This window comes from Oncorhynchus mykiss, chromosome 1 (assembly GCF_013265735.2).
Source record: "Oncorhynchus mykiss isolate Arlee chromosome 1, USDA_OmykA_1.1, whole genome shotgun sequence".
Lineage (NCBI taxonomy): Eukaryota > Metazoa > Chordata > Actinopteri > Salmoniformes > Salmonidae > Oncorhynchus > Oncorhynchus mykiss.
Window position 1 is genome coordinate 1,581,870 of NC_048565.1, and position 20,861 is coordinate 1,602,730.

The following is a 20,861-nucleotide window of genomic DNA, read 5'->3' on the forward strand; positions in this document are numbered from 1 at the left end:
AACAGGGACATCATACCCAGCTGGCTGTGGTCCAACAGGGACATCATACCCAGCTGGTTCTGTTTTAGAACACACCTGCTTGGTGGCTGCTGCTCTGAGGGTGTTGTTGATGATGTGAAACGCTCATGTGTTTGTGTTTCAGGAATACAAGCCATATATGTTCTGGATGACCATGATAGATGCCTTCTACCAAAGCCTGGTGTGCTTCTTTATACCCTACTGTGTGAGTTAGGATTGGTTACTTTATACCCTACTGTGTGAGTTAGGATTGGTTACTTTATACCTTACTGTGTGAGTTAGGATTGGTTACTTTATACCCTACTGTGTGAGTTAGGATTGGTTTCTTTATACCCTACTGTGTGAGTTAGGATTGGTTACTTTATACCCTACTGTGTGAGTTAGGATTGGTTTCTTTATACCCTACTGTGTGAGTTAGGATTGGTTACTTTATACCCTACTGTGTGAGTTAGGATTGGTTACTTTATACCTTACTGTGTGAGTTAGGATTGGTTACTTCATACCCTACTGTGTGAGTTAGGATTGGTTACTTTATACCTTACTGTGTGAGTTAGGATTGGTTACTTCATACCCTACTGTGTGAGTTAGGATTGGTTACTTTATACCCTACTGTGTGAGTTAGGATTGGTTACTTTATACCCTACTGTGTGAGTTAGGATTGGTTACTTTATACCTTACTGTGTGAGTTAGGATTGGTTACTTCATACCCTACTGTGTGAGTTAGGATTGGTTACTTTATACCCTACTGTGTGAGTTAGGATTGGTTACTTTATACCCTACTGTGTGAGTTAGGATTGGTTACTTTATACCCTACTGTGTGAGTTAGGATTGGTTACTTTATACCCTACTGTGTGAGTTAGGATTGGTTTCTTTATACCCTACTGTGTGAGTTAGGATTGATTACTTCATACCCTACTGTGTGAGTTAGGATTGGTTTCTTTATACCCTACTGTGTGAGTTAGGATTGGTTTCTTTATACCCTACTGTGTGAGTTAGGATTGGTTACTTTATACCCTACTGTGTGAGTTAGGATTGGTTACTTTATACCCTACTGTGTGAGTTAGGATTGGTTACTTCATACCCTACTGTGTGAGTTAGGCTTGATGACGTTATACCCTCCTGTGTGAGTTAGGATTGGTTACTTTATACCCTACTGTGTGAGTTAGGATTGGTTTCTTTATACCCTACTGTGTGAGTTAGGATTGGTTTCTTTATACCCTACTGTGTGAGTTAGGATTGGTTTCTTTTGGAACATTTTGATGGATGAACTTAAAATAAATGTAATAACCCTGTCATGACATCTTCTACTATCTCTCTCTCACACACAGACCACTGATCCCTTTGTCTGTCCGTCTCCTCCAGGCCTATGCTGACTCTGATGTGGACTTGTTGACCTGGGGAACCCCCATCACCACCTTGGCTCTGTTTACTATACTGATACACCTGGGCTTGGAGACCAAGACCTGGGTAAGAAGACACTCCTACGAATTTACTGATTGTCTAAATCAACTTATTTTGAAGTACTTTCAAAGCCTCAATTACAAAATATTGAATATGGGCTACTTTGTAAATCAATTAATTTGAAAACTAAGAGTTTTGGACATAGGCTTTTATTCAGCCCAAAAAATAACTGTCTACACCGCGTCACTCTGCACCGCGTCGCTCTGCACCGGGTCGCTCTGCACCGGGTCGCTCTGCACCGGGTCGCTCTGCACCGGGTCGCTCTGCACCGGGTCGCTCTGCACCGGGTCGCTCGGCACCGGGTCGCTCGGCACCGGGTCACTCTGCACCGGGTCACTCTGCACCGCGTCACACTGCACCGCGTCACACTCCGTGCCGCTTTGAACCGATCCTAGGTAGGTGGTTAGTCAGTCAGTGGTTTGGCGTCCTGTGTACTCATCTGGCTTTGAGTCTCTAATTCCGTTTGTTCCTCTCCCCTCTTCCTCCTCTTTCTCTCCTCTGTTCTTCCGCTCCTCTATTCCTCCGCTTCCTCCTCTCCTGTCTTCTCCCTCCTCTCCTGTCTTCTTCCTCCTCTCCTGTCTTCTCCCTCCTCTCCTGTCTTCTTCCTCCTCTCCTGTCTTCTCCCTCCTCTCCTGTCTTCTCCCTCCTCTCCTGTCTTCTCCCTCCTCTCCTGTCTTTCTCTCCTCTCCTGTCTTTCCCTCCTCTCCTGTCTTTCCCTCCTCTCCTGTCTTTCCCTCCTCTCCTGTCTTTCCCTCCTCTCCTGTCTTCTCCCTCTTCTCCCTCTTCTTCCTCCTCTCCCCTAATCTTCTTCCTCTTCCTCCTCTCCCCTCATCTTCCTCCTCTTATGTCCTCTCCCTCCTCTCCCTGCTCTTCCTCCTCTCCCCTCTTTTTCCCTCCAGACGTGGATGAACTGGGTGTCCATCACCTTCAGTGTGGGTCTGTTCTTTACTGTGGCTCTGTGTTACAACGCTTCCTGTCCCACATGCTACTCCCCCTCCAACCCTTACTGGACCATGCAGAGACTGCTGGGGGAACCGGTCTTCTACCTGCTCTGTGTCATCACTCCTGTAGCCGCCCTGCTGCCCAGGTTAGTAAGGGGGAGGTGTGTGAGTGTGTATGAGAGAGAGAACGTGTGGGATGTGCATGTGTAGGTTGTTGTTTAAGAGTCCTCTGTTATTAATTATAGCCTTTCATGTTTATTCCAAGGAGCTGGTATTTCTATCGCAGTGCGCCGTCTGGTGTGTCTGTCTCTGTGTCAAATCAAATGTTATTTGTCACGTGCCAAATACAACAGGTGTAGTAGACCTTACAGTGAAATGCTGAATACAACAGGTGTAGTAGACCTCACAGTGAAATGCTGAATACAACAGGTGTAGTAGACCTTAGTGAACTGCTAAATACAACAGTTGTAGTAGACCTTACAGTGAAATGCTGAATACAACAGGTGTAGTAGACCTCACAGTGAAATGCTGAATACAACAGGTGTAGTAGACCTTACAGTGAAATGCTGAATACAACAGGTGTAGTAGACCTTACAGTGAAATGCTGAATACAACAGGTGTAGTAGACCTTACAGTGAAATGCTGAATACAACAGGTGTAGTAGACCTCACAGTGAAATGCTGAATACAACAGGTGTAGTAGACCTTACAGTGCAATGCTGAATACAACAGGTTTAGTAGACCTCACAGTGAAATGCTGAATACAACAGGTGTAGTAGACCTTACAGTGAAATGCTGAATACAACAGGTGTAGTAGACCTTACAGTGAAATGCTGAATACAACAGGTGTAGTAGACCTTACAGTGAAATGCTGAATACAACAGGTTTAGTAGACCTTACAGTGAAATGCTGAATACAACAGGTGTAGTAGACCTTACAGTGAAATGCTGAATACAACAGGTGTAGTAGACCTTACAGTGAAATGCTGAATACAACAGGTGTAGTAGACCTTACAGTGAAATGCTGAATACAACAGGTGTAGTAGACCTTACAGTGAAATGCTGAATACAACAGGTTTAGTAGACCTTACAGTGAAATGCTGAATACAACAGGTGTAGTAGACCTTACAGTGAAATGCTGAATACAACAGGTGTAGTAGACCTTACAGTGAAATGCTGAATACAACAGGTGTAGTAGACCTCACAGTGAAATGCTGAATACAACAGGTGTAGTAGACCTCACAGTGAAATGCTGAATACAACAGGTGTAGTAGACCTTACAGTGAAATGCTGAATACAACAGGTGTAGTAGACCTCACAGTGAAATGCTGAATACAACAGGTGTAGTAGACCTTACAGTGAAATGCTGAATACAACAGGTGTAGTAGACCTCACAGTGAAATGCTGAATACAACAGGTGTAGTAGACCTCACAGTGAAATGCTGAATACAACAGGTGTAGTAGAACTTACAGTGAAATGCTGAATACAACAGGTGTAGTAGACCTCACAGTGAAATGCTGAATACAACAGGTGTAGTAGACCTTACAGTGAAATGCTGAATACAACAGGTGTAGTAGACCTCACAGTGAAATGCTGAATACAACAGGTGTAGTAGACCTTACAGTGAAATGCTGAATACAACAGGTGTAGTAGACCTTACAGTGAAATGCTGAATACAACAGGTGTAGTAGACCTCACAGTGAAATGCTGAATACAACAGGTGTAGTAGACCTCACAGTGAAATGCTGAATACAACAGGTGTAGTAGACCTTACAGTGAAATGCTGAATACAACAGGTGTAGTAGACCTTACAGTGAAATGCTGAATACAACAGGTGTAGTAGACCTTACAGTGAAATGCTGAATACAACAGGTGTAGTAGACCTCACAGTGAAATGCTGAATACAACAGGTGTAGTAGACCTCACAGTGAAATGCTGAATACAACAGGTGTAGTAGACCTTACAGTGAAATGCTGAATACAACAGGTGTAGTAGACCTCACAGTGAAATGCTGAATACAACAGGTGTAGTAGACCTTACAGTGAAATGCTGAATACAACAGGTGTAGTAGACCTCACAGTGAAATGCTGAATACAACAGGTGTAGTAGACCTCACAGTGAAATGCTGAATACAACAGGTGTAGTAGAACTTACAGTGAAATGCTGAATACAACAGGTGTAGTAGACCTTACAGTGAAATGCTGAATACAACAGGTGTAGTAGACCTTACAGTGAAATGCTGAATACAACAGGTTTAGTAGACCTTACAGTGAAATGCTGAATACAACAGGTGTAGTAGACCTTACAGTGAAATGCTGAATACAACAGGTGTAGTAGACCTTACAGTGAAATGCTGAATACAACAGGTGTAGTAGACCTTACAGTGAAATGCTGAATACAACAGGTGTAGTAGACCTCACAGTGAAATGCTGAATACAACAGGTGTAGTAGACCTTACAGTGAAATGCTGAATACAACAGGTGTAGTAGACCTTACAGTGAAATGCTGAATACAACAGGTGTAGTAGACCTTACAGTGAAATGCTGAATACAACAGGTGTAGTAGACCTCACAGTGAAATGCTGAATACAACAGGTGTAGTAGACCTCACAGTGAAATGCTGAATACAACAGGTGTAGTAGACCTTACAGTGAAATGCTGAATACAACAGGTGTAGTAGACCTCACAGTGAAATGCTGAATACAACAGGTGTAGTAGACCTTACAGTGAAATGCTGAATACAACAGGTGTAGTAGACCTCACAGTGAAATGCTGAATACAACAGGTGTAGTAGACCTCACAGTGAAATGCTGAATACAACAGGTGTAGTAGAACTTACAGTGAAATGCTGAATACAACAGGTGTAGTAGACCTCACAGTGAAATGCTGAATACAACAGGTGTAGTAGACCTTACAGTGAAATGCTGAATACAACAGGTGTAGTAGACCTCACAGTGAAATGCTGAATACAACAGGTGTAGTAGACCTTACAGTGAAATGCTGAATACAACAGGTGTAGTAGACCTTACAGTGAAATGCTGAATACAACAGGTGTAGTAGACCTCACAGTGAAATGCTGAATACAACAGGTGTAGTAGACCTTACAGTGAAATGCTGAATACAACAGGTGTAGTAGACCTCACAGTGAAATGCTGAATACAACAGGTGTAGTAGACCTCACAGTGAAATGCTTATTGAGAAGCCCTTAACCAACAATGCAGTTTAAAGAAAAATAAGTGTAAAGAAATTGAAAAGAAAAGTAACAAATAACAGCTGCAGTAAAATAACAATAGTCGAGGTAATGTAGGTAGAGTTAAAGTCACCGGTTAGTCGAGGTAATGTAGGTAGAGTTAAAGTCAACGGTTAGTTGAGGTAATGTAGGTAGAGTTAAAGTCACCGGTTAGTCGAGGTAATGTAGGTAGAGTTAAAGTCACCGGTTAGTCGAGGTAATGTAGGTAGAGTTAAAGTCACCGGTTAGTCGAGGTAATGTAGGTAGAGTTAAAGTCAACGGTTAGTCGAGGTAATGTAGTTAGAGTTAAAGTCACCGGTTAGTCGAGGTAATGTAGGTAGAGTTAAAGTCACCGGTTAGTCGAGGTAATGTAGGTAGAGTTAAAGTCACCGGTTAGTCGAGGTAATGTAGGTAGAGTTAAAGTCACCGGTTAGTCGAGGTAATGTAGGTAGAGTTAAAGTCACCGGTTAGTCGAGGTAATGTAGGTAGAGTTAAAGTCACCGGTTAGTCGAGGTAATGTAGGTAGAGTTAAAGTCACCGGTTAGTCGAGGTAATGTAGGTAGAGTTAAAGTCACCGGTTAGTCGAGGTAATGTAGGTAGAGTTAAAGTCACCGGTTAGTCGAGGTAATGTAGGTAGAGTTAAAGTCGCTGGTTAGTCGAGGTAATGTAGGTTGAGTTAAAGTCACCGGTTAGTCGAGGTAATGTAGGTAGAGTTAAAGTCACCGGTTAGTCGAGGTAATGTAGGTAGAGTTAAAGTCACCGGTTAGTCGAGGTAATGTAGGTAGAGTTAAAGTCACCGGTTAGTCGAGGTAATGTAGGTAGAGTTAAAGTCACCGGTTAGTCGAGGTAATGTAGGTAGAGTTAGTGACTGCGTAGATAATTTTTTTTTTATTTAATTTCACCTTTATTTAACCAGGTAGGCAAGTTGAGAACATCTTTATTTAACCAGGTAGGCCAGTTGAGAACAAGTTCTCATTTACAACTGTGACCTGGCCAAGATAAAGCAAAGCAGTTCGACACAAACAACACAGAGTTACAAACATACAGTTAATAATACAGAAAAATAAGTCTATATACGATGTGAGCAAATGAGGTGAGAAGGGAGGTAAAGGCAAAAAAAATGGCCATGGTGGCAAAGTAAATATAATATAGTAAGTAAAACACTGGAATGGTTGATTTACAGTAGAAGAATGTGCAAAGTAGAAATAGAAATAATGGGAGGGTTGTAAATAATAATTATTAACAGAGAGGGCCTCCCGGGTGGCGCTGTACTGCAACGCCAGCTGTGCCTGTAACCGGCCGCGACCGGGAGGTCCGTGGGGCGACGCACAATTGGCCTAGCGTCGTCCGGGTTAGGGAGGGTTTGGCCGGTAGGGATATCCTTGTCTCATCGCGCACCAGAGACTCCTGTGGCGGGCCGGGCGCAGTGCGCGCTAACCAAGGTTGCCAGGTGCACAGTGTTTCCTCCGACACATTGGTGCGGCTGGCTTCCGGGTTGGATGCGCGCTGTGTTAAGAAGCAGTGCGGCTTGGTTGGGTTGTGTATCGGAGGACGCATGACTTTCAACCTTCGTCTCTCCCGTACGGGAGTTGTAGCGATGAGACAAGATAGTAGCTACCAAAAACAATTGGATACCATGAAATTGGGGAGAAAAATGGGGTAAAATTTAACAACAAAAAAGAAGAAAAAAAACAGAGTTGCAGTAAAAGGGGGGGTTGAGGCCATTTGATTGGCTGTTCAGGAGTCTTATGGAACCTGGACTTGGCGCTCCGGTACTGCTTGATATGCGGTAGCAGAGAGAAGTTGGCTGGAGTCTTTGAACATTTTTAGGCCCTTCCTCTGACACCGCCTGGTATAGAGGTCCTGGATGGCAAACAGCTTAGCCCCAGTGATGTACTGGGCCGTTCGCACTACCCTCTGAAGTGCCTTGCGGTCGGAGGCCGAGCTGTTGCCATACCAGGCAACCAGTCAGCATGCTCTCTATGTATAGAACCTTTTGGGGATGTGACCCACGCCAATCTTTTCAGTCTCCTGAGGGGGAAAAGGTGTTCTCATGCCCTCTTCACGACTGTCTGTCTTGGTGTGTTTGGACCATGATAGTTTCTTGGGGATCAGGCCTACCACTGTTGTGTCATTGGCAAACTTGATGATGGTGTTGTAGTCGTTCCCGGCCATGCAGTCATGAGTGAACAGGAAGTACAGGAGGGGACTGAGCACACACCCGAGGGCCCCAGTGTTGAGGATCAGCGTGGCAGATGTGTTGCTACCTACCCTCACCACCTGGGGGCGGCCCGTCAGGAAGTCCAGGATCCAGTTGCAGAGGGAGGTGTTTCGTCCCATGGACCTTAGCTTATTGATGAACTTTGAGGGCAATATGGTGTTGAACGCTGAGCTGTAGTCAATGTTTACATACACCTTAGCCAAATGCATTTAAACTCAGTTTTTCACAATTCCTGACATTTAATCCTAGTAAAAATTCCCGGTCCTAGGTCAGTTAGGATCACCACTTTATTTTAAGAATGTGAAATGTCAGAATAATAGTAGAGAGAACTATTTATTTCAGCTTTAATTTCTTTCCTCACATTCCCAGTGGGTCAGAAGTTTATGTAAACTAAATTAGTATTTGGTAGCATTGCCTTTAAATTGCTTAACTTGGGTCAAACATTTTGGGTAGCCTTCCACAAGCTCCCCACAATAAGTTGGGTGAATTTTGGCCCATTCCTCTTGACAGAACTGGTGTAACTTAGTCAGGTTTGTAGGCCTCCTTGCTCGCACACACTTTTTCAGTTCTGCCCACAAATGTTCTATAGGATTGAGGTCAGGGCTTTGTAATGGCCACTCCAATACCTTGACTTAATTGTCGTTAAGCCATTTTGGAAGTATGCTTGGGGTCATTGTCCATTTGGAAGACCCATTCGCGACCAAGCTTTAACTTTCTAACTGTCTTGGGATGTTGCTTCAATATATCCACATAATGTTCCTTCCTCAAGATGCCATCTATTTTGTGAAGTGCACCAGTCCCTCCTGCAGCAACGCACCCCTACAACATGATGCTGCCACCCTCGTGCTTCACGTTTGGGATGGTGTTCTTCGGCTTGCAAGCCTCCCCCTTTTTCCTCCAAACATAACAATGGTAATTATGGACAAACAGTTCTATTTTTGTTTCATCAGACCAGAGGACATTTCTCCAAAAAGTACGATCTTTGTCCCCATGTGCAGTTGCAAACCGTAGTCTGACTTTTTATGGCGGTTTTGGAGCAGTGGCTTCTTCCTTGCTGAGTGGCCTTTCAGGTTATGTTGATGTAGGACTCGGTTTACTGTGGATATAGATACTTTTGTACCTGTTTCCTCCAGCATCTTCACAAGGTCCTTTGCTGTTGTTCTGGGATTGATTTGCACCTTTCGCACCAAAGTACATTCATCTCTAGGAGACAGAACGCATCTCTCTCCTGAGTGTTATGAAGGCTGCATGGTCCCATGGTGTTTATACTTGTGTACTATGGTTTGTACAGATGAATGTGGTACCTTCAGGCATTTGGAAATTGCTCCCACGGATGAACCAGTCTTGTGGAAGTCTACAATTTATTTTCTGAGGTCTTGGCTGATTTCTTTTGATTTTCCCATGATGTCAATCAAAGATGCACTGAGTTTGAAGGTAGGCCTTGAAATACATCCACAGGTACACCTCCAATTGACTCAAATTATGTCAAATATCAGAAGCTTCTAAAGCCATGACATAATTTTCTGGAATTTTCCAAGCTATTTCAAGGCACAGTCAACTTAGTGTAGTGTATTCTGACCCACCCATTGTGATACAGTGAATTATAAGTGAAATAATCTGTCTGTAAACAATTTTTGTGTCATGAACAAAGTAGATGTCCTAACTGACTTGCCAAAACTATAGTTTGTTAACAAGAAATTTGTGGAGTGGTTGAAACACAAGTTTTAATCAATCAAATCAATCAAATTTATTTTATATAGCCCTTCGTACATCAGCTGATATCTCAAAGTGCTGTACAGAAACCCAGCCTAAAACCCCAAACAGCAAGCAATGCAGGTGAAGAAGTGACTCCAACCTAAGTGTATGTAAACTTCCCACTTCAACTGTATGTGTTCTTTTTGTCCAGGTGTGAAAGGGCAGTGTAGAGTGCAATAGAGACTGCATCATCTGTGGATCTGTTTGGGTGGTATGCAAATTGGAGTGGGTCTAGGGTTTTTGGGAAAATGGTGTTGATGTGAGCCATGACCAGCCTTTCAAAGCACTTCATGACTACAGACACTAAGGCAGGTTACCTTAGTGTTCTTGGGCACGGGGACTATGGTGGTCTGTTTGGTCTGGTCTGTCTGGTCTGGGACTGTGTCCCTAATGGCAGCCAGCCCACAGGGCTCTTCAAAAGTAGCCAGCCCACAGGGCTCTTCAAAAGTAGCCAGCCCACAGGGCTCTTCAAAAGTAGCCAGCCCACAGGGCTCTTCAAAAGTAGCCAGCCCACAGGGCTCTTCAAAAGTAGCCAGCCCACAGGGCTCTTCAAAAGTAGCCAGCCCACAGGGCTCTTCAAAAGTAGCCAGCCAACAGGGCTCTTCAAAAGTAGCCAGCCAACAGGGCTCATCAAAAGTAGCCAACCCATAGAGCTCTATTCAAAAGTAGTTTGCCGACTGGGCTCTTCAAAAGTAGCCAACCCATAGGGCTCTATTCAAAAGTAGCCAACCCATAGAGCTCTATTCAAAAGTAGCCAGCCCATGGGGCTCTATTCAAAAGTAGCCAGCCCATAGGGCTCTATTCAGTAGTGCACTATATAGAGAGTATGGTTTCATTTAGGGCTCACCCTGACTCATTTCTCCTCTCCTTTCTCTCGCTCTCCATTCAGATACTTCTACAGGGCGTGTCAGAGCTCTCTGTTCCCCACTCCAGTCCAGGTCGGCAGGCAGCTGGACAAACTGCCCAGTGACACCCGTAGAAACATCCTCAGTCTCAGCCGAGTCCAGGCCGGGTCACTTCTGCATCTCAGACCGCCCTTCCTGTCTTCACTTTCCTTCACTGGACCCTTGACTAAAGACTGCAGCCACAGGGCCACTTCCACACAGAACCAGTACAGCTTCACCAGGGGCCCGGCCAAGAGTCCTGAGGGCCGTCTGGACCTGTCCTTACGGGGGGATGAGGCTGGGAAGGATCAGGGGAAGGGCTGGGGCTCTGGCAGTCCTGGAGACAGTCAGAGGAGGCTTGAAGATGATGATCAGTACACACTGGCCTCCACAGAGACTGATACTCTGCCGTATACCAAAGCCAAAGAAGCTCCTCGGCCTGAGGCAGGGTTTATGGCTGGAGCAGGGGCCGGGAGTATGGCTGGAGCAGGGGCTGGGAGTATGGCTGGAACAGGGGCTGGGAGTATGGCTGGAACAGGGGCTGGGAGTATGGCTGGAACAGGGGCTGGGAGTATGGCTGGAACAGGGGCTGGGAGTATGGCTGGAGCAGGGGCTAGGAGTATGGCTGGAGCTGGGAGTATGGCTGGAGCAGGGGCTGGGAGTATGGCTGGAACAGGGGCTGGGAGTATGGCTGGAACAGGGGCTGGGAGTATGGCTGGAACAGGGCCTGGGAGTATGGCTGGAACAAGGGCTGGGAGTATGGCTGGAGCAGGGGCTAGGAGTATGGCTGGAACAGGGCCTGGGAGTATGGCTGGAACAGGGGACGGGCCTGATTACCTTCAGGCTCCTCTCACCCAGGACAATGACTGTCAGGACATTACTCTTCTTGATCCCTCGGACCTAAATCTGTCCAGCTTTATCACCTCCACACCCCTTCTGACCACAACCCAGTCAGAGACCATCCAACTGACTCTGCCCCCTGCTGGTGGTTCCCAGTCTGCAGCCTACAGACGGAACTATGAGAACCATGACACTACGCCACACAGACCACCTGACCACAGGCTCCTCCCTCCTACAGACAGACCAGAACACCCCCAGGCCACGCCTACCTGTCCTAAAGAAAACGTGTGGCTCCAAACCACCTCTCTATGATGTATTATAGCCTTAATATCTATGTATTGTTCTTCTCAGATTTACATGATAGCTCTATTGAATTCTATTTTTCAAGAGGATTTATTTTATCAAAGTTATTATCATCATTATTCATGTACATTTAGATGTTTTATGTTATAGGTCCAATAGCAGCCGCTTTCATCTCCATATCAAATCATTTCTGGGTAACAATTAACTACCGTAACTGATTGTTTTCAATTAAAAGGGTCAAAAAGAAACATATCAATTTCTCAAGCAAGAATTTAGCTAGGACTGTCTGGGAGTGGTTTGAGTGGGGAGGGGAATACTAGAACTCTTTCTTATTGGTCTGTTAACTCATTTACCGCATGGTGATGTCACCAGGCAGGTCAAAACGACATCCCACCAAACAGGCTGAAATTTGAGGCGGTCTTTTCAAACAGCTTTTACACTAAAAGGGCATTATTATGATTTTCACAATTTCACAGTATTATTCCAATATCATAGTATGGAAATATACACTCACTGGACAGTTTATTGGGTACACCCATTTAGTACCGAGTCGGACCCCCCTTTGCCTCCAGAACTTTGTGTCTTTGTGGGCATGGATTCTAAAAGATGTTGGAAACATTCCACAGGGATGTTGGCCCATGCTGAGATGATGGCATCGCATAGTTGCTGCTGATTGGACAACGGTACGTTCATGCTGCCAGCGGCCTGCTCCTTCTCATCCCAAAGGTACTCTATTGGGTTTGGACAGCAACAATGTTCACATGCTGTGGCCTTCAATCCTTGCTCAATTGGTATCAAGGGACCTAAATGTGTGCAAGCAAAACATTCCCAACAGCGCCATCTTGTACCATTGAGACCAGGCAGGATGCTGACTCTGCCATGAGCATGACGCTACAGAAATCGTGTTTCGACGGACCAGGCGATGTTTCCACTCCTCAAATTGTCCAGTGTTGTTGCCCACTGGAACCTCTTCTTCTTGTTTTTATCTGATGGGAGTAGAACCCGGTGTTGCAATAGAACCATCCGTGACAAAGGCCGACGAGTTGTGCGTTTCCGAGATGCTGTTCTGCACACCACTGTTGTACTGTGTCGTTAATGGTCTGTTTGTGGCCCGCCTGTTAGCTTGCACGGTTCTTCTTCGACCTCTCATCAACGAGCTGTTTTCACCCACAGGACTGTCGCTGACTGGATGTTTTTGTTAGTCGCACCATTCTTGGTAAACCCTAGACACTGTCATGTGTGAAAAGCCCAGGAGGGCAGCCGTTTCTGACATACTGGATCCGGCGTTGTGATCCACTTTTGTGAACATGGTGTTGTACCTATTAAACTGGCTGGTAAAACACAGGGAAATCACGTTTTTGACTGCACTGGGCCTTTATATAAAAATACAAAACATTCAGAGTAGAGTTTATACAACTGGATTTTCTGTGTGTATTATCATTTTGGGAAGAAAGCTGTCCGTTATGTGAATACTGGAAGGGTTTGTTTGAAACCAGAGAGCAAGACCACACAGGCTTTCTGTTATCAGTGTGTTTGGAATGATTTCTTGTCTCTGATAGGAAGGGAAGCACAGAGCTGCTGTTCTGCTTCGTATCCATCCCCTCAGCCTGGTAACCTATTGACTGTGTACCAAAGTGCCGTTGCTCTTCAATCTTGTTAATAAGAATAATTAGCTGGGGGTTTATTTCTTCTATTTCACACATGTACAAGACTGTATTATTACACATGTGAATTGGAAATGTATTTTTTTGCACATCCCCCTGAGACACATCCTCAGAGTGTGGTCAAGGCCTGGGATATTAGCCATTAATGATGGTGACCCTGGACAACTCCCCGTGAGACACAGCCTCAGAGTGTGGTCAAGGCCTGGGATATCAGCCATTAATGATGGAGACCCTGGACAACTCCTCCTGAGACACAGCCTCAGAGTGTGGTCAAGGCCTGGGATATCAGCCATTAATGATGGCGACCCTGGACAACTCTGGACAACAATTCGAGCCAGCGACCTTTCGGTTACTGGCTCAACACGCTTAACCGCTTAGGTTCCTGCCTTTCAGTGTTCCTCCTTAATGTACTGTGAGCAGGACTTGATGCAGGGCTTGATGCAGGGCTTGATGCAGGGCTTGATGCAGGGCTTGATGCAGCCAATGCTACCTGCTTGTTTAGAAGTCTGCTTTTCAGAAGCAATGTGCCTTTAACAGTATGCTTGAAAATAAATCAACGTGACTCTGGATGAAAACATAATGATGTTTGTTTCCAACATTAGGGCTGTTTTCCTAAAGAAGTTAGATTTAGTTTCGTTGTTTTGCTTCCTTGCTTGTGTCTTCCCGGGCCCTATGAGTTACCTGTTATTGTGTCCCAAATGGCACCCTATTCTCTGTATAGTGACCTATATTTGACCAGGACTCATTGGGAATAGGGTACCATTGAGAACTAAAAGTTACTTAGTTAGCGCTATTGAGATTATCGCTGCGGTAGTTTTCCTACTTTAACCTCAATGTAATCCACTGTCACATTCCAATATGCAGAGAACTCTGTAACAAGTCATAAAATACACCAAGAAGTGGATTTAAAACTATTTTTGAATGATGTTTTCCTTTTCACAGTTGATGTAAAATGGGTAATTCTGTATGACATTCTTACAACAACAACAAAAATGTTCCTATGCTCTTTGTCTTGTTGTAGAATATTGACATGGAAGAGTTAATTGCAACCATACCAAAGCCAAATCTTTTGTTACTCAACGTTATTATATTATTAAGTTTAGATGAAGTTAAACCATCTCAAAAGTGTTGTCAGTGTCCATATTGTGATGCTCTCTTTAAGCCAAATACACACAAAGGAAGTGCTTGTTCCTGAATTGCAGGGACGTTTTAAGCAGTCTATGGTTTTCTTGATGTTTTTAAAACGACTGTTTGCTGCCTTTGTCTTTTCATAAATCAGACCAGCCTTTTATCAAATGTTCCTTTATGTGCCAGGAAGTGTGCCTTAACACTGGATTAATTAAATATATTTCTTCATACATGTTCATCATATTGTTCAGTTAATTGAGAAGGATAACAAATAAATGAATCGTTTTTCTTAATGTTTTTTAAACAGACACGATGCAGTGGTACATTTCTTTGTCTCTGTTCCCAGGTTAGTCTGTCTCTGTTCCCAGGTTAGTCTGTCTCTGTTCCCAGGTTAGTCTGTCTCTGTTCCCAGGTTAGTCTGTCTCTGTTCCCAGGTTAGTCTGTCTCTGTTCCCAGGTTAGTCTGTCTCTGTTTCCTCTGTCTCTGTTCCCAGGTTAGTCTGTCTCTGTTCCCTCTGTCTCTGTTCCCAGGTTAGTCTGTCTCTGTTCCCAGGTTAGTTTGTCTCTGTTCCCTCTGTCTCTGTTCCCAGGTTAGTCTGTCTCTGTTCCCAGGTTAGTCTGTCTCTGTTCCCAGGTTAGTCTGTCTCTGTTCCCAGGTTAGTCTGTCTCTGTTCCCAGGTTAGTCTGTCTCTGTTCCCAGGTTAGTCTGTCTCTGTTCCCAGGTTAGTCTGTCTCTGTTCCCAGGTTAGTCTGTCTCTGTTCCCAGGTTAGTCTGTCTCTGTTCCCTCTGTCTCTGTTCCCAGGTTAGTCTGTCTCTGTTCCCAGGTTAGTCTGTCTCTGTTCCCTCTGCCTCTGTTCCCAGGTTAGTCTGTCTCTGTTCCCAGGTTAGTCTGTCTCTGTTCCCAGGTTAGTCTGTCTCTGTTCCCAGGTTAGTCTGTCTCTGTTCCCAGGTTAGTCTGTCTCTGTTCCCTCTGTCTCTGTTCCCAGGTTAGTCTGTCTCTGTTCCCAGGTTAGTCTGTCTCTGTTCCCTCTGTCTCTGTTCCCAGGTTAGTCTGTCTCTGTTCCCAGGTTAGTCTGTCTCTGTTCCCAGGTTAGTCTGTCTCTGTTCCCAGGTTAGTCTGTCTCTGTTCCCAGGTTAGTCTGTCTCTGTTCCCAGGTTAGTCTGTCTCTGTTCCCAGGTTAGTCTGTCTCTGTTCCCAGGTTAGTCTGTCTCTGTTCCCAGGTTAGTCTGTCTCTGTTCCCAGGTTAGTCTGTCTCTGTTCCCAGGTTAGTCTGTCTCTGTTCCCAGGTTAGTCTGTCTCTGTTCCCAGGTTAGTCTGTCTCTGTTCCCTCTGTCTCTGTTCCCAGGTTAGTCTGTCTCTGTTCCCAGGTTAGTTTGTCTCTGTTCCCTCTGTCTCTGTTCCCAGGTTAGTCTGTCTCTGTTCCCAGGTTAGTCTGTCTCTGTTCCCAGGTTAGTCTGTCTCTGTTCCCAGGTTAGTCTGTCTCTGTTCCCAGGTTAGTCTGTCTCTGTTCCCTCTGTCTCTGTTCCCAGGTTAGTCTGTCTCTGTTCCCTCTGTCTCTGTTCCCAGGTTAGTCTGTCTCTGTTCCCAGGTTAGTTTGTCTCTGTTCCCTCTGTCTCTGTTCCCAGGTTAGTCTGTCTCTGTTCCCAGGTTAGTCTGTCTCTGTTCCCAGGTTAGTCTGTCTCTGTTCCCAGGTTAGTCTGTCTCTGTTCCCAGGTTAGTCTGTCTCTGTTCCCAGGTTAGTCTGTCTCTGTTCCCAGGTTAGTCTGTCTCTGTTTCCTCTGTCTCTGTTCCCAGGTTAGTCTGTCTCTGTTCCCAGGTTAGTTTGTCTCTGTTCCCTCTGTCTCTGTTCCCAGGTTAGTCTGTCTCTGTTCCCAGGTTAGTCTGTCTCTGTTCCCAGGTTAGTCTGTCTCTGTTCCCAGGTTAGTCTGTCTCTGTTCCCAGGTTAGTCTGTCTCTGTTCCCAGGTTAGTCTGTCTCTGTTCCCAGGTTAGTCTGTCTCTGTTCCCTCTGTCTCTGTTCCCAGGTTAGTCTGTCTCTGTTCCCTCTGTCTCTGTTCCCAGGTTAGTCTGTCTCTGTTCCCAGGTTAGTCTGTCTCTGTTCCCAGGTTAGTCTGTCTCTGTTCCCAGGTTAGTCTGTCTCTGTTCCCAGGTTAGTCTGTCTCTGTTCCCTCTGTCTCTGTTCCCTCTGTCTCTGTTCCCTCTGTCTCTGTTCCCTCTGTCTCTGTTCCCAGGTTAGTCTGTCTCTGTTCCCAGGTTAGTCTGTCTCTGTTCCCAGGTTAGTCTGTCTCTGTTCCCAGGTTAGTCTGTCTCTGTTCCCAGGTTAGTCTGTCTCTGTTCCCAGGTTAGTCTGTCTCTGTTCCCTCTGTCTCTGTTCCCTCTGTCTCTGTTCCCTCTGTCTCTGTTGCCAGGTTCCCTCTGTCTCTGTCACCAACCCTGTTCCTGGACCCTACACACCAGGGGTAGACAACCCTGTTCCTGGACCCTAAACACCAGGGGTAGACAACCCTGTTCCTGGACCCTACACACCAGGGGTAGACAACCCTGTTGCTGGAGTTCTGCAGGTACTGCAGGATTTTATTCCAACTAGACACCACACTAAGCTAATGAGTTAATTGATCAGTGATTACCTAAATTCATCACACCTGGTCTTCCAGTTTGTTTCAATCAAAAACATGAAGTGGCTGATGCCCTCTGGGACCAAGGTTGCATATGTCTGGTCTATATAGTGCACTACTTTTAACCAGAGTTCTTATCAAAAGAAGTGCATTATATAGGGAATAGGGCATAGAAGTGTAGTTCTAGTTCTGTGAAAAAGGGTGCCATTTAGGATGCATACATGGTTGTAACTCTTTCCCTGTTACATTTCATATGGTTGTTACTGTCGTCTTGTTCACATGGTTGTTACTGTCGTCTTGTTCACATGGTTGTTACTGTTGTTTTGTTCACATGGTTGTTACTGTCATCTTGTTCACATGGTTGTTACTGTCGTTTTGTTCACATGGTTGTTACTGTCGTCTTGTTCACATGGTTGTTACTGTCGTCTTGTTCACATGGTTGTTACTGTCGTCTTGTTCACATGGTTGTTACTGTCGTCTTGTTCACATGGTTGTTACTGTCGTCTTGTTCACATGGTTGTTACTGTCGTCTTGTTCACATGGTTGTTACTGTCGTTTTGTTCACATGGTTGTTACTGTCGTCTTGTTCACATGGTTGTTACTGTCGTCTTGTTCACATGGTTGTTACTGTCGTCTTGTTCACATGGTTGTTACTGTCGTCTTGTTCACATGGTTGTTACTGTCGTCTTGTTCACATGGTTGTTACTGTCGTCTTGTTCACATGGTTGTTACTGTCGTCTTGTTCACATGGTTGTTACTGTCTTCTTGTTCACATGGTTGTTACTGTTCTGTTCTAAGCGTTCTGGTCTTGTTTTAAAGGCATCATTCTGTGTTGTCTCTTACCTTCATGTGGGGGTTGTTTTTCATGCTGTATGTGCAGCAGTTATTGTTTCGTTGTCCGTATGTCTGATCTTCTGGTGATTATTTCTTATTACCTTGTTTGTTTTTAAGAACAATTGTCACAATATAATTCAAAATAAATGTTTAAAACTGATACAAAATAAGAACATGTGTATGCAGATTGTCATATTGTTTATTTATATTTTGATTCAGGGGTGGGATTGTAGCATATGTTCTCCCAGATTCATACCACTTCACACATCCCATGAAGAACCTTGAATGAGGCATAATTTGGCTCAAACTTTGTATTATTTTTTTTTACCTTAATTTTATAACTAGGCAAGTCAGTTAAGAACAAATTCTTATTTACAATGATGGCCTACCAAAAGGCAAAAGGCCTCCTGTGGGGACGGGGGCCTGGGATTCAAAATAAATTAAAATATAGGACAGAACACACATCATGACAAGAGAGACAACACTACATAAAGAGAGACTTAAGACAACAACATAGCATGGCAGAAACACATGACATGCCGATGATGCGTTTGAAGTCTGAGCAGAGCAGCTACAGTTGACTGAAATCGGTTTGAAAGTCAAGAAGAATTTTGAAAAGAATAATGGGCAAATATTGAACTATACAGATGTGCAAAGCTCTTCGAGACTTACCCAGAAATACTCACAGCTGTAATCACTGCCAAAGATGATTGTAACATGTATTGACTCAGGGGTGTGAATATTTATGTGAATTAGATATTATCGTAATTCATTTTCAATAAATGTGCAAACATTTCTAAAAACTTGTTTACACTTAGTCATTATGGGGTGTTGTGTAAAAATGGGTGAGGGGAATCCAAAAGAAAAGTTTTGAATTCAGGCTGTAACAAGAAAATGTGGAATAAGTCAAGTGGTGAATACTTTCTGAAGTCACTGTATCTATTCTCTGGGGAACAATGTGACCATCCATATTCCAGTTGAGCCCAGGGACAAAAAGCATCCCAAATGGCACCCTATTCCCTATAGTGGTGTACTACAGTCGAACAGAGCCCTATGGGCATCCCTACAGGCCCTGGTCTGGAGAAGTGCACTATTAAGGGAATAGTGTGCCATCTGGGATGTGTCTCTGGTGCTCCAGTGGCAGAGAAGTTGTATCCCTTTTAAACACAATTTCTTTCATGCAAATATGTACAAAAAGTATTTAGGCAGATTTTGTGCAATTTTGTTTGACTGAATTCATAGGAAATTACTTTTTGGGGGAGGGCAAACTTCAGTACAATCTTTTGAAAGTTATTTGAGCAATGCATGATGGGCAACGGTGTTCTACCCTGCCTTTTTTTTTTTGCCACATTTATTTACAAACGAACTAAATATTTGTATGAACATAACAAGATTCAACAACTGAGACATAAACTGAACAAGTTCCACAGACATGTGACTAACAGAAATGGAATAATGTGTCCCTGAACAAAGGGGGGTAAAAATCTAAAGTACAGTGCCTTGCGAAAGTATTCGGCCCCCTTGAACTTTGCAACCTTTTGCCACATTTCAGGCTTCAAACATAAAGATATAAAACTGTATTTTCTGTGAAGAATCAACAACAAGTGGGACACAATCATGAAGTGGAACGACATTTATTGGATATTTCAAACTTTTTTAACAAATCAAAAACTGAAAAATTGGGCGTGCAAAATTATTCAGCCCCTTTACTTTCAGTGCAGCAAACTCTCTCCAGAAGTTCAGTGAGGATCTCTGAATGATCCAATGTTGACCTAAATGACTAATGATGATAAATACAATCCACCTGTGTGTGATCAAGTCTCCGTATAAATGCACCTGCACTGTGATAGTCTCAGAGGTCCGTTAAAAGCGCAGAGAGCATCATGAAGAACAAGGAACACACCAGGCAGGTCCGAGATACTGTTGTGAAGAAGTTTAAAGCCGGATTTGGATACAAAAAGATTTCCCAAGCTTTAAACATCCCAAGGAGCACTGTGCAAGCGATAATATTGAAATAGAAGGAGTATCAGACCACTGCAAATCTACCAAGACCTGGCCGTCCCTCTAAACGTTCAGCTCATACAAGGAGAAGACTGATCAGAGATACAGCCAAGAGGCCCATGATCACTCTGGATGAACTGCAGAGATCTACAGCTGAGGTGGGAGACTCTGTCCATAGGACAACAATCAGTCGTATATTGCACAAATCTGGCCTTTATGGAAGAGTGGCAAGAAGAAAGCCATTTCTTAAAGATATCCATAAAAAGTGTTGTTTAAAGTTTGCCACAAGCCACCTGGGAGACACACCAAACATGGTCAGATGAAACCAAAATTTAACTTTTTGGCAACAATGCAAAACGTTATGTTTGGCGTAAAAGCAACACAGCTCATCACCCTGAACACACCATCCCCACTGTCAAACATGGTGGTGGCAGCATCATGGTTTGGGCCTGCTTTTCTTCAGCAGGGACAGGGAAGATGGTTAAAATTGATGGGAAGATGGATGGAGCCAAATACAGGACCATTCTGGAAGAAAACCTGATGGAGTCTGCAAAAGACCTGAGACTGGGACGGAGATTTGTCTTCCAACAAGAGAATGATCCAAAACACAAAGCAAAATCTACAATGGAATGGTTCAAAAATAAACATATCCAGGTGTTAGAATGGCCAAGTCAGACCTGAATCCAATCGAGAATCTGTGGAAAGAACTGAAAACTGCTGTTCACAAATGCTCTCCATCCAACCTCACTGAGCTCGAGCTGTTTTGCAAGGAGGAATGGGAAAAAAATTCAGTCTCTCGATGTGCAAAACTGATAGAGACATACCCCAAGCGACTTACAGCTGTAATCGCAGCAAAAGGTGGCGCTACAAAGTATTAACTTAAGGGGGCTGAATAATTTTGCACGCCCAATTTTTCAGTTTTTGATTTGTTAAAAAAGTTTGAAATATCCAATAAATGTCGTTCCACTTC

At 44.2% G+C, this 20,861-nt stretch overlaps 1 protein-coding gene across 2 annotated transcripts in view; it reads left to right on the forward strand.

Moving 5' to 3' along the window:
* The window catches only part of atp10a (ATPase phospholipid transporting 10A), a 136,553-nt gene extending 121,803 nt beyond the window's left edge, over nt 1-14,750 (forward strand). For both annotated transcript variants that reach the window (XM_036978985.1, XM_036978913.1), the window contains exons 18-21: nt 143-223; nt 1,381-1,485; nt 2,379-2,566; nt 10,513-14,750. In XM_036978985.1, coding sequence (XP_036834880.1) covers nt 143-223; nt 1,381-1,485; nt 2,379-2,566; nt 10,513-11,659 — 1,521 coding nt within the window. In that variant the 3' untranslated portion in view covers nt 11,660-14,750. The remainder of the gene's footprint in view (nt 1-142; nt 224-1,380; nt 1,486-2,378; nt 2,567-10,512) is intronic.
* The last annotated feature ends 6,111 nt before the right edge of the window (nt 14,751-20,861 follow it).